The following is a 16,630-nucleotide window of genomic DNA, read 5'->3' on the forward strand; positions in this document are numbered from 1 at the left end:
TATATGCACAAGAGGGCCCTAAATTCTGAAATCAAACACATAGAGAAAGAGACTTAAAAGAAAGTTTCCATAAACAGAAGTGCGTGGTGTATAACAAAAGTATGGTTCAAAAGTGCTTTGAGATAAGGCTATAAAATTTCCATTTTAAAAGTGCTAGTAAGCTCTCGAAGACCGATACAAAATTCCATTTTAAAACAACAATTTGAATATGTAGCACACAATTATGCGCCCTTTTGTACACTCTTGTGGTGAAGTATTATGTTGTGGCACCATAGCGGGCGTGAATTTCTCACACGACATAAAAACACTAAACGAACCTAACATGAAATTTGCAAATTGTTCGGGTCAGTTTGAGGTTGAACCCATGAATCCGTTTAGCCAAACGGATCGCATTTAACCCATTTATTTTTTTATTTTACCTTTTTAATGTGTTTTATGTCATAAATCAAATTGGTCAGGGTGTTATATGTTAAAATCTAAAACTTAAAAGACAAAGTGACACAAGATTTAATAATTAAAATGTACTTATTTTACATGCATTTGTATTGGTTTATCAATTTGTCATAGAATTGTAAAAAAAATCTGCTTAATCGAGTCGCATTCGTGTTAACCCATAAATATTTGTGTTGTGTTCAGGTTCATATGTCTAACACAATTTTCAAGTTAGGGTCGTGTTCAAGTTCATGTCGGGTTGAACCCCCTAACCTGCGAACACGACCCGTTTAGCACCAAGATGCAGTCCATGATAACGGTGGGGGCATGAGAGGTTGATTTTAGTCTTCTCCTGTCCTACAATCCATTTTATGTAAAATTTGTTACAATACCAACATGAAGGATCCAAACGGTTAATCTCGAAGTATAAGGGTGGTGATTCAGTTTTGGTTTAATGGGTTGGTTTGCAGAAGATCACGGATAATAATAAATTAATTATTATATTTAGTTAAAGTCTATGTTTATCTAGAAGTCAAGAATTCTATAGTTAATTAGTTATGGTAGGTTTAGGATTGATGTACGTAGGATAGTTTGAAGTATTTGAATTATTATAGAATTAGTAGAATTAAAGATTAGTGTGGTATTTAAGTTCTATTTATTTCTACTGTAAACTAGTTTTATTTCCGCGCACATTGCGCCGTGTAACGGGGTTTCACGTTTTATATGAAGTGGTGTCTAGTTGTTGGTTCAATGTGAAGATGTGTTTAGATGCTAGTTTAAACGTCGCTATAATAGCTATCATTGTTTAGATGGACATGAGAACAATATCACAAAGAGAGAAATATTTATGACCAAATTCTTTTGTCTAAAGACATTTGAATAAACAGTTAAGCAAAAGGTTATCCACTCCTGCGGTTCTATATAAATTTTTTGGTATATACGTTTTCAACCCCCCGATCATTCGGGTCAAGCTTCGCCACTATAGGCCGGCCACTATTTACGAGGAAACCCACTGCCAGAAGACTCATTTTGATAAAACCACTGACTCAACTCCGAACAATTTTGCTCTACCGAAGACTCAAACCCATGACCTCAACATTGAAAGGTCATGAAGTTATCAATGCACCAAAAGGTCATCAACAAAACTCCAGTACAATTTATATCTTTATTCTTATTAAGATATTATTCTTAATTTATAGACAAAAAAATTGCGTAACTCAAACACGAACCGGGTGTGAGTATTTATTTGTTTAAATTTAAAAATGTATGAAAAAAATTAAGTGATAGAAATATCTGAATGTGAGGTAGAAACAAAATTTTATAAGCGACTCAACTTTGGTAAAGAGGGTATGTAAGTAATTAAAGTGACGAACAATTTTCACTATTTTTGATGGGATATTTGTTCAATTAGATGTTCATTATACATCATTTTTAAATAAATAGTTATTTTTAAGTTAAGTATTAGAATTATATTATACATTATACATTTGTAACTAAAGAGAGTAAAACCTAAAAAGCTCATGTATTTCATTTAAACTAGAAGATACACTTTACGCTATTTTAACAAGTTTTGAATGATGATAAAAGCAGATTCATTTCAAATATCATCTAAATGTTAAAAGGGAAAACAAACAGAATCAGATTGTCAAATAGAAAACAAGACAATATTAATAGAAAATTATAACCGTCATAGGATTAAAGTGGAAAAGCAAAGGAAAGACCAAAGTTTAACTCTACTGAGCCGAACCAACACTGACCGAAAATGAAAACAAAACCCAAGATCAAACCAACATGAACCAAAAAGTCTCGAAACAAATTATGAACTGATAGGTACCTAACTACCATGATCTCTACTCTAGGCTTCTCAACATTTGAAGAAACTCACATGAATCACAATGATCTTTTATCTTCATCCACTTGAGGCACCCTCCACCTGTTCATATATATCTACAAAAAAAAAAAAAAGATGATTATGATAGAATGATAATATAAAGTATAAGAAATGAAGCACATAACAACATTTATCAAATGTTTTGAAAACTACACCGATAATCAAACTAGCCACCCTATTGGTTTACGGGTCAAACTGTACTCGAATACAGATGATGTTATAATTAATTTTAAAAATATTTATTGCTTACAAAAAATACTAAATACTACTGCATTGTTGTATTGTTATATGTGATATTTGAAAGAATAAAAGAAATATTGTTTTTAATATAAAAAAATAAATCTATCTAGATATTTTAGGAGGAGAGAATATTTTATTAACAAAATGAAATGAGAGTTGTAGAAAAAATATTTTTGCAAAAAGAAATTCTTTAGCACTGAGCCAGGTTAAGGGTTCAAAAACCACTCGTCAAAAAGCTAGCCCGACCAACCAATGTCCGTTTGACGCATGCCAACCGAACCGGCTTGAGATCTAGTTCCCAGTGCGGTCCAGGCGAAACCTATTTTTACAACATTGACTGGTATGGTAAAAGAAGAAAGTTAGTACTACCTTTTACTAACTTGTCAAGATTAGGTGAATCTTCATTCATTTTGACTTGCTTTTTTGACTCGCGTAGCCAATCTTGAGTGCAAACTAAAGCTTCAGCCATCGAAGGCGACAAAGAACTTTGGAAATCATCCAATAAACATCCACTGATATTAAAAGCCGACTCCAATGCAACAGCTGAAATTGGAATCGCCAACACATCTTTAGCCATTTTAGACAAAACCGGAAATCTTTCACTATTATTCTTCCACCAAAGTAACACGTCAAAACCAAAAAAATCGCTGTCACGATCGCATAACTCATTGAGGTATATATCAATTTCTGTCTTGTTCCTTACATTATCTCCAAAACCCACATTGCGCGTGTCATCGTACAAGTAATGCATGTAACCGCTGGTTTGAAAGTTTGCGCGTTGTTGTGAGGTCCCGGTCTTACCTATGTACTCATTGAACAAATCATATGTGGCGGAAACTACCCATTCTGCCTTCTTTTTCCACATACATATTCCTTCATCAGTGTAGTCATGTTTGTAGTATTTCCTAAAATAAAACTCAATAAGCTCCACTTTACGACGAGGATCAAGTATATTCGCAACATATATCAACACATTTGAGTTCTCAACGTCTCCCCAATACTCGTTATACTTCCATTTCATTTCAAGTGCTACGTTAATAGCATTAGTATCGAAACCAAATCCCCAACCGCACACCATTGCACCCGAATTGTCCAAATGTTGTTCGAGATTGGCGAGTTCTAAAAGAAACATGTTAGATTGCACATGCCATTGTAGTATACTTTCGGTTGACTGATGAAGACCGTTTAAGACGGTTAGAACCTTCCTTATCTTTTCCCAATCGGAGTGATCCGGAACCCCACAAGTGACTTGCAATTCACGCTTATACGTAGAATCTTTAACCTTAAACCGATTGAAAACTCCCTCGAATGTTTCTGACATCTGTAACATCTCGAACGTAGAGTTCCATCTAGACGGGCAATCAAGAGAAGAAGTAAACCGGGATGTTATTGTTATCCCGTATTCTCTAGCACATTCTTTGAACTTTTCGATCGTAGTCGCTGACTGAGTCACGTATCTAACTGCCTCACGCACACGTGTAACCGATTTATCACTCTCTTTTAAGACCTCTTTTACCATATTATTAATGAAGTCAACAAGACATTTAAGGTGAAGAAACTTACCATTCGACACAGTATTCGCTAATCTTGTTCTCAAATAACCGACGGCAGCATCGTATGAACTTGCATTACCAGTAGACATGGTAAGAACATTATCGATTTCCCAATCAAGTAAACACTTTTCGACCACCCTTCCTATCTCCTCTCCATTATCACTACTAATGGGACTAAAACCGATGACTTTCTTGTGCAAATTCCAATTGTCATCGATAAAATGAGCAGTTATGCATAAGTAATTCATCGATTGGTTTGATGTCCAAGTATCCAAGGTTAAGCATACCCTTGGATTTGTTCTCTTAGTGAAACTTTTCAGCTTCAGTTTCTCATCCTTGAAAAGCTGAGCACAATCCTTGTAAATCTTTTCGCAAGACGGAATATAAAAACCGGGAAATTTGGCTTCCATAAGTTGTTTAAACCCGTCTTGTTCAACAATGTAGAACGGAAGTTCATCGACTACTATCATTTTTACAAGACATTTTTGAACAAGCTCCTGAGTTTGCAGGGTTCTAGCTCGTTTTGGCATATTTACGCACTGGAAGACGCCTATAAAATAACCCTTGATTAGCAAAAGAAGATTGTTTGACACTATAATAATCCGATAGCTAAAATCACATTGCTTCCATTTCAACAATCAAAATCAACTTTATGCTAAACGGGTCGTGGTCGGGGTTGGCGGTTCAACCCGACCCGAACCCGAAAATTTTACACGAACCCAAACCCAACCCCCGAAAATCGTATCATACATATCAACCCGAACACGACCCGAAATTTCGTGGGTTGACCCGAACACGACCCGTTCAACCCGATTTTTTTAAATTTTTTATGAAATTAATATATTAAAATTAAATTTTACTTAAAAAACACAAATATATATAATAATCTCATTTTTAAATTATAAAACCTATGTTAATTTCTTTTTTAAGTTTTAATCATGGCATAAAATACACACCCCATTAAACAATCAAAATCAACTTTATGCATAAAAAGAATAAACCAAATAATGAGATAAACAGTTTGCAATCAAAACCCCAAACACCTCCTTAAAAGTTGTATAATAAAAAGTTACAAACAGCGGCAAAGATGCATTAATGATTGTTTTAATGATTTGTGTAGACCACATGTTCGATGAAATGCAACAGTGAAAAAGGTAACAATAGTAAAATGATCAATCTGTTCGACTAGAAAAGTAAATAACAAAACAAAAGAGAGGAAACTACCTGTTCACTGTGAGCAGTTACCGGCAAGCAAATGATCGGCCAGATAGTGGTAGCCGGTGATTAAACTGGTTGAGGTTTTTTGGATTTTGGAAACTTCTATTCCCTCATACGGTTTTAAGGCAGAAAAGTGCGCCAATGGATATATTATTTTTTTACTTTGAGTTTACATATCCATGGTTTAATATTTAGGTAGCATTCGTTTCATGGAATGGAATAAAATGAAATTAGAAAGTTTTTCTTTGTAAAATTGATCTTGGTTGAGGGAGGGAGGAATTTAAATCCTTCACTCTAATGAAATTTGTGACTATTTCAACATTCCTTAGAAATCCTTCACTCTAATGAAGGAATGGAATGGAATGATGAAATAGTCACAAATTTCATTGATTAAAGAAATTCATTGGATTTCAAATTCCTCCCTCCCCAAACCAAGATCAATTTTACAAAGAAAAGCTTCCCAATTCCATTCCATTCCATTCCATGAAACGAACGCTACCTTAGGGTCTACACAAGTTACAAAGTCTCTCTCTTTCTCTCCTTCCTCTCGCCGCCCGGAAAACGCTTCGAGTTCTCGACGATGAACACCTAACTTGTATAGCGAGCGGGGTTTAATCGTTCAACTCATTGGAGTTGTCCTAGATCTAACCGTTCTCCCTATCCGGGGTAGGTCTAATCCATTCGTCTCTTTGGTTTTCTGAGGTTTCATCAATGGCTTCGTCGAAGGAGAATGAGGGGGATCAGGAAGATGGTGGCCCGTGGTCCAATGTGCAATATCAAGCGGTACCAAGTTTGGTGAACAGCCTCCTTCAAAAGTGCAACCGCCTGGACAAGCGAGTGGTAGTATGCAAAATGGAACGATGTATGTAGACATGCTAAGAGGCAGGAAGGAAACGGGTAGTCAAGGGGCAAAAAATATAACTGTAGAGGGTAAAGGATCTTTGTATCCATTACACTGTATTGGCAGATCGGTTATTGGATTGGCTAAGGATGTTTGGACCTTAAAGAATATCAGAAGATTGATGGAAGCAGAAGGATTGATTGACTTTGGCTTGTCATATGTTGGTGGGTTATCTATTATCATTACTTTCAAGGATAATGCATTTGCAAAAGAGTCATTGGAACATCATGGTTCTGTATTTTCAAAGGTTTTCTCTAAATTCAACATTTGGAATGGGGAAGAAATTCCGTTTAGTCGGATCGTCAACCTGAGAATTACCGGTGTTCTGGTTCTTATCAGAGACAATTCTCTGTTTGATAGGATTGGTGGTCTATTTGGTGATGTAGTTCAACCATCAACTTTTTCGTGGCAGGAGGAAGATGTTTCGGTCGTCCCAAAAGTCTAGAGTAGAGGAATCAGTTGTGATTAAGTGGAACAATAAGAGTTATGTAATTTGGGTGTCGGAATCGCATGAGAGGTGGGTACCATGCTTTGATAATGAATCATCAAAGGAATCAAGTGACTCGGAATCAGTTTCGGAATCGGATTCAGATGAGGAGCCGAGGATATGGAGGATGATGAGGACGTTGAAGAAGGTGAGATTAGGTCGAATGAAGCTGATCCTCCGGTACCGGAAAACAAGTGCGTTTCTCCGGCCGGTAAGGTTCAAGGGACACAAGGGGTAAACAAAAAGACGCTAGACAACCAGGATTCAGCGGAACCTCAAAAGTCAGCAGGTATTAATGGTGAACCTTTATTGCATGGGGATATGGAAGGACGTTTGCATGATTCCAACAATATTAATGATGGTGGCGGTGGTCAAATAAACTCTAATAATAACGGTAGGCCACCCAATTTGAATCCAGAAGTGGTTTTATCTAGGCCCATTGGTTCTGTGGATAATGAAGGCCCAACTCCAGGTGCTAATTTGGGTAAAAGAAGTAGGAATGTTCTAAGCCCACCTTCGATTGGATCCACTCAAGGTCCATCTCAGAGGTTGGGTGCCATATCTGAACAGGTTGATCCAAATCAGTATGGGAATGTTGATTCGGAGGTTCAAGCAACAATTGATGTCTGGTCTTTTATTGGGATTAACTTAAACGGATTTGTGGCAGCTACAGAGAGTCTTATAGCTGAACAGGCCATTTCCAGTGAGTTCTACTATGAAAAAGATCATCTTTATAACCAATATGCTACCACAATCTGTTTACTTTATCAGACAATAATATTCAATTACGAGAGAGCTAGAATACGGCATAGTTTTATCCTTATGTGCAAAACATTTGACAAAAGCTAACGCCTCTTTTAAAATAGAATATGTAAGTTAATAAAAGCTAACCAAATACAAAACGTTAGTTGTACTAAACCGCAGCAACACGAACTATAAAGTAAAAAAAATAACATAACTGATCATGGAGCCAACATGAACCAAAAAGTCTCAAACCAAACCATAAACCGAACCAACATGAACCGATAAGTCTTAAACCAAACCATAATCTGAACTAACATGAACCATTAAGTCTTATAAACCAAACCAACATGAACCAATAAGTCTTAAACCAAACCATAATCTGAACCATGTCTCAAACCAAAACGTAATAACTATTTGATTTCTAGACGTCCCAAAATACAAAGCAACACATATATCATATACCAAGCAGCTTTACCCGCATCCGCTCATGCCACCCTCCAGTTGTTCATTTATACCTACATAAAAGCTTATCATGATAAATAGATATAACAAAATATCAAATATATAAAGGAAAGAAACATTCGTAAATCGTTGAAACCAACCAAAACACTTGATCCGAAGCAAATAGGTGGTTTTGGCGGTCTTGACAGTTTGGTTCACAGTCCGGATGAGGGAATGAAACTTGTAACTGAGATGGTAAACCCAACCATCAGTTTAACCTTTTATTGTTACTTTTTTTAATATTTGGAGTATAAAAAAATAAAAGGTAACAATTTTGAAGAAAAAGACAATGCAAACCACCAAAAGCAAACCGTTTTGGCCGGTACAGCCAACCCAATCAACCCTTTGGTTTGGTTGTTTTCCAAAACCATAGTTAGTATTTCGGTCCAGAAACTTTGTCAAAACCGGACAATAAACATTCATAAAAAACACAAAAATAACATTCATGGTAACAAAAGATAGAAAAGAATAACCTTTCAAGATTTTGTCAGCAAGTTTAGTTGAACCTTTCTTCCCTTTGATTTGTTTATTTGACTTGTTTATCCAATCTTGAGTGCAAACCACAGCTTCAACCATTGAAGGAGACAGAGAGCTTCTAAAATCATCTAACAGATTACCACCAACGTTGATATCTGACTCCAATGCAACAGCTGAGATTGGAATTGCCAAAACATCTTTAGCCATTCTAGACAGAACGGGAAATCTTTCACTATTAACCTTCCACCAAAGTAGTACATCAAAACCATCATATTCATCAAAATCCTCATCAAGATATATATCGATCTCTGACTTGCATCCTACATTACCTCCAAAACCCACCACGCGTTTCTGAAACAACCCTGTTGGACCCGTGTAATGGTATAAGTAGCTCATGTAACCGCTCGATTGAAATTTTGCAGTTTGATGTTGGGCCCCGGTCATACCAACATACTCATTGAACAAGTCATATGCAGCAGCAACTACCCATTCTGCCTTCTTTTTCCATGTAGGTACTCCTTCATCAGTGTAGTCATGTTTGTATTTGCGGTTCAAGAAATACTCTTCCATACAATCTGTTTTTTGACGAGGGTCAAGGATACTCGCGATGTATATTAACATATTTGAATTCTCAACATCTCCCCAATACGCGCTATAATTCCACGCCAAATCCAGAGCCTTCATAAAACGTTCCTTACTGCCACTTAGAAAGTCCAAACTAGATTTTCCCCAATTATCCAAGTGGAAGTCGATACGGGCAATTTGATCAAGAAACATATTAGATGTTACATGCAAACCCAATATCTTTTTATTTGACAGAAACAAAACATGTAAGAAGTATATGACGGTCCTTACCTTTTCCCAATTAACATGAACTGGAACCCCACAAGTGTTAGACAATTCATTAATATAGGTTGGATCTTCTTTCTCAAGCCACTTGAAAACGGTTTCAAACTTTTCAGCCATATACAACATCTCAAAAGTTGAGGTCCATCTAGACGGACAATCAAGAGTGAATAAAGATTTGAACACTATCCCGTATTCTTTAGCGCGTTGTTTGAACTTTCTAATCCTATCTGGCGATTGTTTCACGCATCTAACCATTGCACGCACATGTGCAATCGGTTTATCATAATCTTTTAAGACCCCTTTTACCATAGTATTCGTCAGCTCAACAAGACATTTAAGGCGGAGAAACTTGCCATCCAACACAGGATTCGCTAGTCTTGATCCTAAATAACTAATCGCAGCATCATATGAGCTTGCATTACCAGCAGAGATGGCCAAAACATTACTGATTTCCCAATCATGTAAACAGTTTTCAACCACCCTTCCTATCTCCTCTCCATTATCACTACTAATGGGGCTAAAACCGATGATCTTCTTGTGCAATTTCCAATTTTCATCGATAAAGTGAGCAGTTATGCATAAGTAATTAACTGACTGGTTTGACTTCCATGTATCCAAGCTTAAGCAAACCCTTTGCTTTGTTGTCTTAACAAAACTTTTCAACTTCAACTTCTCATCCATGAAAAGTTGGGCACAATCTCTAGAAATCATTTCACTGGATGGAACTTGGAAACCAGAGAACTTGGTTTCGATAATCTCTTTAACCTCATCTTGTTCAACAACAGAGAACGGAAACTCACCAATTATTATTGTATTTACCAGAGCTTTTTGAACACTCTCTGGTTCAAACATCTGATCTTTCACACTACTAGCAGGTTGCGCCATATTAAGCAGCGAGATTCAAGATATCACCTACAAAAATAGATTCATAATGTGAACATCCATAGACAATAAATCGAGGTCATAGTCTTATAATAGATTCATAATGTAAATTTGCAGACATCAAGTGACATTCTCTGTAGACACATACAGCATTGAAATGATACAACTATTAGACTATGGACCCACGGGCTCAGTTAGGTTTCTAGGGTTACTCGCAATCCCTATATATTGTAACCTACTCATCCAATAATGATCATTCAGTCTTTCATAATCTTACAACAAACTTATTCAACAATAAAACAACTCATATTGCAGTAAATCAGTATTCAAATATCAGGCAAAAACAATTACTGCACTAATCAGTATTATATATTCAAGCACATAAAAACAAGTCAAATCACTAAAAGTCGGCATTCAAATATCAAGTGAAATGGATTATTATAAAACAACTCATATGACAGTAAATCGGTGTTCATACATGTTGCAAATCGATTATTTCGATCAACAATATTATAACGTTGGGTGAAATGGACAAACGGACTGTATAATCGGGTTAAACACTCGTATGACAGTAAATCGGTACTCAAATATGATGCGAATCGATTATTACGATCATTAATATTGTAACATTTGAGGAAGCGGATAAACGGAGCGTAAAATCACGTTAAACACTCCATCGCATGAACAAATAATGAAATGAGGAGAATACCTGTTGACTGTGAGAGAAGAGACGAACGTCACCGGCGAAGAAACGAGCGGCGATCACCGGCCGGAAAGGAGGAGTGATCAAAGGGTTGTAGGGTTTGGGGGGTTTTGAAATGAACTTGTATTTGTGCGTACGGTTTCTCTACTGGTTTTTGTTCGTTTGGCTAAAGTGCGCCATTTTTAATATAATAATATCCATTTAAATTTCCAAGTAAACGGAATTATCAAAAAAAATATGGTTATCTTTTTAAATTATCTATAAAATATGGTATCTAATTACTAATATGGTATCTTTTTAAATTATCTATAAGAAAGGCTTTCTATTTTTAGAATAAATTATTTATTACATATACTCGCTCACTCATTCACAGAACGACGTGCCATATTCACCGGCTATGTTTTTGGGTTTGATTTAGTGGCTTGGATTCGTGTTTCGGTTTAACATCAATTAAAAAAGCGCCGTTATTTTTTATTATGTTTTTTTTTATAATAAATGTAACGTATATAGGTTTATAAGCTATAAGGTAGTGCTTGATATGAGAGAATTGATTTGTTCAGGTTATGCAACGTGTAATGTTGAAGTGTGGTAGTTGCAGTTTGCAAATGTTCATATTAGATCATTCTCACCCACTCCATCAAAGTAACCCTTATCTTTAAAATATAAAAAATCCTTCTAAAAACTCACTCCAACCTATCCACTATATCTATACTCTAACCTTATATATTAAAAAAAAGGGTACAGTAACTTTTTATACATAAAAAGCTCCTGTAGCTCCCCATCTCCAACAACCACACATCTCCCGCCTCTTTCTTTCTCCTGCACATCGACTACCATCAACAAATTAAGCAAAACTACCAGCAAGTTCCCACTTCCCAAGTTCTGATTTGTAAAGTGTGGAGGGTTCCGAGTTGAAAACACTTCCGATTTCATAGGCAATTATGCGCCTTCTATTGGAAACTAGACAAACATGTATGATTCTTTCTTTGTTTTGTGTTGTTGTATACAAAGATTGTAGAGTTTGTCGTGTGAATGTTAGGAAAAAGTAGGTGTAAGTATTAGGGTGGATGAGATGTCGGCGGCCGTCATAAGGGAAAAAGCGATAGAGGTTGGGGTTAGAGTGGATGTAGAGATGAGTTATGTGAGTGGTTCTCAAGTGGAATCTTGTTGGTTACAAGAGAAACCCAACTTGAATAAGAATTTGGAACCGGAAGATCTAGATGAGGATTACCGGTGAGGCAGACTGGGGTTGATTATTTTATTCTAAGAACTCTTTTTTTCCGGTATTATCAATTTCTATGTTGGAAACAAACAAATATTTGTATGTTGGAAATAGATGAAACAATACTAGTATTACATTAAGAACCATGAAACCGGCTCTTTAGAACCGAGGGTTAGAACCGTTTTGGCAAAAGGGGCGGTTAAACCTTTAGATCAGCTATGTAACACCCCGTGTTTCGAAAGTCAAAGTCAAGATTGAAGTCAAAGGAAGAAAAGATTGCTAATTGCGATCTGTCACTCCTTGCTTAATTATTGATTTGACTTCTTTGACTTGTAATCGAATCTTTTATTTTATTTACTTTAGTTGTAATATGTGGAGTATCTATGAATAATCGAGATTTAATCGATGTTTATCGCATGTTTTATCGCTTTATCGCTAATCGCATTCGCAACCTGAATTATGCGTTCTGGATATTGTTTTACGTGTGTGTGCTATTTATGTGTTACTTGTGCATGTTTTAATTATGTTTATGTTTGTGGTGATTAATCGAAACGCAATCGCAACTCTATCGCAATCGAATCGCAGACGCTGAACGCAAGTTATTTATGATGATTGTATGTTAGATATAGTATTTGTGTGGTTATTATTAATCTATCGCATCGCTCACTCGAAACACATCGCAACGCTCAACACGCGAATCGAAACGACAAAACTCAACACGTCGGACACTTGGATCGAATGGCCAACTGATTGAGTGGCCATCCGATTGGATTGCCATCCGATCGAGGCACCATCAGATCGGTGACCAATCCGACCCTTGTGCACTTTCCTCTTTTGGAAACCCTATAAATACCCTCCTGTCACATCATTTGTGATGTGACAGCTCCTCTACTCGACCAGCCGCATTCAGACCTTCTTTCTCTCGATTTCTCGCGATTCTTGTAAGTTTTCAACCTAAATCTTGTACTTATATGATCTACACACACTTCTTCATCATTTTCTCTTTTGAATCTTAACTTTTAACCGTGAAATCAGTGGATTTGAGGTGTTCTAGGGTGATGTCATCATGGAGTTCTTATGAACTTCAAGTTTTGACCTCGTTCCACCAAGGACAACTCAGATCTGAAGGATTTCCATAAGATTAAACAATGTTTTCGCATAGATCTACACATATTCACGGTTAAGAGGATTGAAAGATGGTTTTCTAACTTTCTTTCAACTCTTTTACACTCAATGCGCTCAAAACCGATGAAATCGGAGCTTGTACAGACCTTATACTCCTTCTTAGTGATGTGTTGGTTCAAGATCTGGTTTCTATCAAGGAGACAACCGACTTCAGGTTAAACATGAACAACCGTCACGAACCAGTAAACTGGTCAGATTTGGGTGATTCCTGTTCGACCGGATAACTTGGGTCTTGATGGGGTTTCTGTTGTCTAGCACGTTGTTACACCGTCTCGATCAAACCGCAAAACCTTCAAAAACTTAACAACTTTCAAGGTTGCCAGAAGATCAGATCGCGGGACGGATCGCCGTCCGATCGGATCGCCGTCCGATCGACCCGCAATCCGATTGGATTGCACCTGGATTCACACCCAAACTTTTCTTCAAACCTTTAAAGCTCTGAACGTCGAACAGATTGACGTCCGATCGGATAACGATCCGATCGAACGACCATCTGACCATGTAACATTTGGAACCTCAACACTTAATCATTTTCACAATTTTCAAAGATCATCAACAACTAATGGATTGCCGTTCGATCGGATTGCTATCCGATCGAGTGACAATCCTGCTGTGAACTTGTTCTCACTAAGTGTCCTACCAATCGGATCGCTGTCCGATCGAACGACCGTTCGATCGATCGATCGACCTGAAGGGTAGAGATACTTCTTTGTTTTCAAAATGCTACAACGAAAACTTCAAAGCCATCATACACAAACACATCCTTACCAAACGAATGTCAATCCAATCGAATGGCCATCCAATCGGATGACCATCCGAACAGATTGACATCCGATCGACTGGCCATCCGATCGGATTACCATCCGACACTTAATCATTTTTTTCACCGTTTAACGCACCGCTCATCGTTTATACTAACGTTAACTGTTCAGGCTAACCTCTCAGCGCTCCCTTCAATCCAAGAGAGTGTTTACTTGTTAGATGCTATCTGTGAGTATACTCGATCCCTTTTTGTTTTACGCACTTTTGGGTGTTACATACGTTACTTATTCAAACCACAATCGACACACAACGCAAACACTATTTATACGCTGACCGCTATTGCATGTTACGTGTTATTCGATGAATGCTTGTATGTTATGTTAACACAGTGATTGTTTCCTGACACCTTAGTGACGATAGTACTATAGTTTGGACTCAGCACCTGTCGTGGACAGGGGTTGTTAAGGGCTTTACTTCACGTGTCCCAGTGGGGATATGTGTTGCGCATTCTACAACTCGCAGTCACGTCTGTGCATATTTCTCTGTTAATAACCTACTTGCCTTCACTTTGTACATGATACATGCTGGTTATGCGTAAACGATTTCGAACTCTATTATATTACCAAACTTGTATGGTCACCTTTACACTATGTGTATTGACCTTTATTTTAACGTATGTGGCAGGTGTTTAAGATGCTAGGAATTGCTGTGCTATGGTGAATCAAGCTAGGGGTCGAGTTATGTCACGCTTAAATCTGAGTCGTCGGAACAGTATTTGTTTTTGAGATAATTATTTGTAATAACTGTTTTTATTTGGATATGTTGTGGTATGGGACATGATGTTTAATTATCTGGTAATGAATAGTTGTTATGGATACTCATGGACAATCTGTTTCGCTCAGTGCCATGCCCCGATGTTTCCGCCATCGGTTGGGGTGTGACAGGCTTAACCTTTAGATTTGTACAATGGAGATCACTACTGTAATGCTTATAATTTTAGTGTTTGCTTTTAGCTTAATTAAACAGAATTACTTAGGCTAAAATAACGTGTTTTGACTTATAACATGTATGATGACAGGTTGAGTTAATTGCACGTTTGATCAAATGGTTCGTACACTCTTTCGCAAGTTGTTGAGATACCTATCTTCGGAAGATGATAGCGATGATGATCTTGGTGAGGATGTTGAAGAACAATGTACTCGCAAACGTCGTAAATTTATTTGACGCAATCATATTCAGGGACACGAGCGTTTATATCGTGATTATTTTGCAGAAAATCCGGTATATCCCTCGAATCTATTTCGGCGGAGATTTCGGATGAGTCATCCACTATTTCTCCGTATTCTAAATGAGGTAGTAGCTAACGAGCCATACTTCGTCCAAAAAAGAGATAATATCGGAAGACTCGGTTTATCTTCTATGCAAAAGATAATGGCGGCACTTAGAATGTTGGCCTATGGGGTTAGGGCTGATTTTATAGATGAATACATACACATCGGTGAAAGCAATGCAATTGAGAGTCTCAAAAAATTCTGTGAGACGATAGTAAGTATTTTTTCAGCTGAATATCTACGGTCACCAAACACCAATGATATTACCAGATTACTTGCTGTTGCGGACCAACGAGGATTCCCTGGAATTCTCGGAAGCATTGACTGCATGCATTGGAAGTGGAAAAATTGTCCCACAACTTGGAAAGGTATGTACTCTGGCTACATTCGTGAACCTACTATTATTTTGGAGGCGGTTGCTTCATATGATCTCCGGATTTGGCATGCATTTTTTGGTATGCCCGGTTCACACAACGACATTAATGTGTTAGAGAGATCTTCTGTTTTCACGGAACTTGCACAAGGGCGTGCTCCACCAGTCAATACACAGTCAACGGCCACGACTATACTATGGGGTATTACCTTGCAGATGGTATTTATCCTAAGAAGCAAACTTTTGTAAAAACGATTCCATCCCAAGAGGGAACAAGAATAAACATTTTTCAAAAGCACAAGAATCTGCAAGAAAAGATGTCGAGCGAGCATTTGGTGTACTTCAACAACGATTTGCAATCATTCGAGGACCTTCACGAATGTTTAAATTGAAGGCACTAACAAATATAATGAAAGCATGTGTTATTCTTCATAACATGATCATTGAAGACGAATGTGATGATGGTGATAGTCTTAACATTGAGTATGATCAACTTGACGATGATCTCCTTGAATTGTCGCGCACTCAAACAAATGAGTTTATGGACTTCATCCAACGTCGTCTTCATATTAAAGATAGCTCATCACATCATCAGCTTCAAGAAGACCTAACTGAAAATCAATGGCTACTCTATTCCCAACAATAAGCGATGTCGTGTCATATTAGATTATTTTGTGGATGTTATGAGTTGGATTTAGAAATATGTTATGTAATGATCATTAGAATTATATATGTATGACTAGAACTTATTAGCTCAACTTTTGTTAAAGTTTGCATCTATTTGGACAATTGACTTGTAATGTGTTACCATCTTAAACGCTGCTGTTGGTTGCTTTTTTCGATGATATATTTTTTCATTGGGTTTGGGCCAGGTATGGT

General features: G+C 37.1%; 2 protein-coding genes and 1 pseudogene across 4 annotated transcripts; 1 reads left to right on the forward strand and 2 right to left on the reverse strand.

The window, feature by feature from the left end:
* Positions 1 to 2,118: 2,118 nt before the first annotated feature.
* Positions 2,119 to 5,535, reverse strand: LOC110903562 (zinc finger BED domain-containing protein DAYSLEEPER-like). The gene is made up of 3 exons (XM_022149414.2): positions 5,341 to 5,535; positions 2,933 to 4,666; positions 2,119 to 2,379 (listed from the first exon to the last, which is right to left on the reverse strand). Exons 2-3 carry the CDS (start codon positions 4,644 to 4,646, stop codon positions 2,342 to 2,344), a joined length of 1,752 nt encoding a protein of 583 aa, XP_022005106.1. The 5' UTR covers positions 4,647 to 4,666; positions 5,341 to 5,535; the 3' UTR covers positions 2,119 to 2,341.
* Positions 5,536 to 7,725: 2,190 nt separating this feature from the next.
* On the reverse strand, positions 7,726 to 11,042 carry LOC110914873 (zinc finger BED domain-containing protein RICESLEEPER 2). Of its 3 annotated transcripts, none has more exons than XR_002578639.2 (4): positions 10,885 to 11,042; positions 8,441 to 10,205; positions 8,069 to 8,154; positions 7,726 to 7,981 (listed from the first exon to the last, which is right to left on the reverse strand). XR_002578639.2 is itself a non-coding variant. In XM_022159533.2 (3 exons), the coding sequence occupies exons 2-3, from the start codon at positions 10,176 to 10,178 to the stop codon at positions 7,938 to 7,940; spliced, it is 1,782 nt and encodes a 593-aa protein (XP_022015225.1). In that variant the 5' UTR covers positions 10,179 to 10,205; positions 10,885 to 11,041; the 3' UTR covers positions 7,726 to 7,937. The 3 variants fall into 3 exon arrangements, 1 of the variants encoding a protein (XP_022015225.1); XR_002578640.2 differs by having other exon boundaries at positions 7,726 to 7,992; XM_022159533.2 differs by lacking the exon at positions 8,069 to 8,154 and having other exon boundaries at positions 10,885 to 11,041.
* A 908-nt stretch (positions 11,043 to 11,950) lies between these two features.
* Positions 11,951 to 16,397, forward strand: LOC110889160 (annotated as a pseudogene).
* Positions 16,398 to 16,630: the final 233 nt, after the last annotated feature.

Source organism: Helianthus annuus, chromosome 16 (assembly GCF_002127325.2).
Source record: "Helianthus annuus cultivar XRQ/B chromosome 16, HanXRQr2.0-SUNRISE, whole genome shotgun sequence".
NCBI classification, from domain to species: Eukaryota; Viridiplantae; Streptophyta; class Magnoliopsida; order Asterales; family Asteraceae; genus Helianthus; species Helianthus annuus.

What these genes read in the sequence shown, in the direction of transcription:
- LOC110914873 (XM_022159533.2), bottom strand. Translation starts at nt 10,178, where the DNA reads ATGGCGCAACCTGCTAGTAGTGTGAAAGATCAGATGTTTGAACCAGAG. An exon ending in TGCTGACAAAATCTTGAAAG is followed by an intron (nt 7,982 to 8,440) that starts GTTATTCTTTTC and finishes GCTTTTATGTAG; the next exon opens with GTATAAATGAACAACTGGAG.
- LOC110903562 (XM_022149414.2), bottom strand. Translation starts at nt 4,646, where the DNA reads ATGCCAAAACGAGCTAGAACCCTGCAAACTCAGGAGCTTGTTCAAAAA. An exon ending in TCTTGACAAGTTAGTAAAAG is followed by an intron (nt 2,380 to 2,932) that starts GTAGTACTAACT and finishes TTTTTTTTGTAG; the next exon opens with ATATATATGAACAGGTGGAG.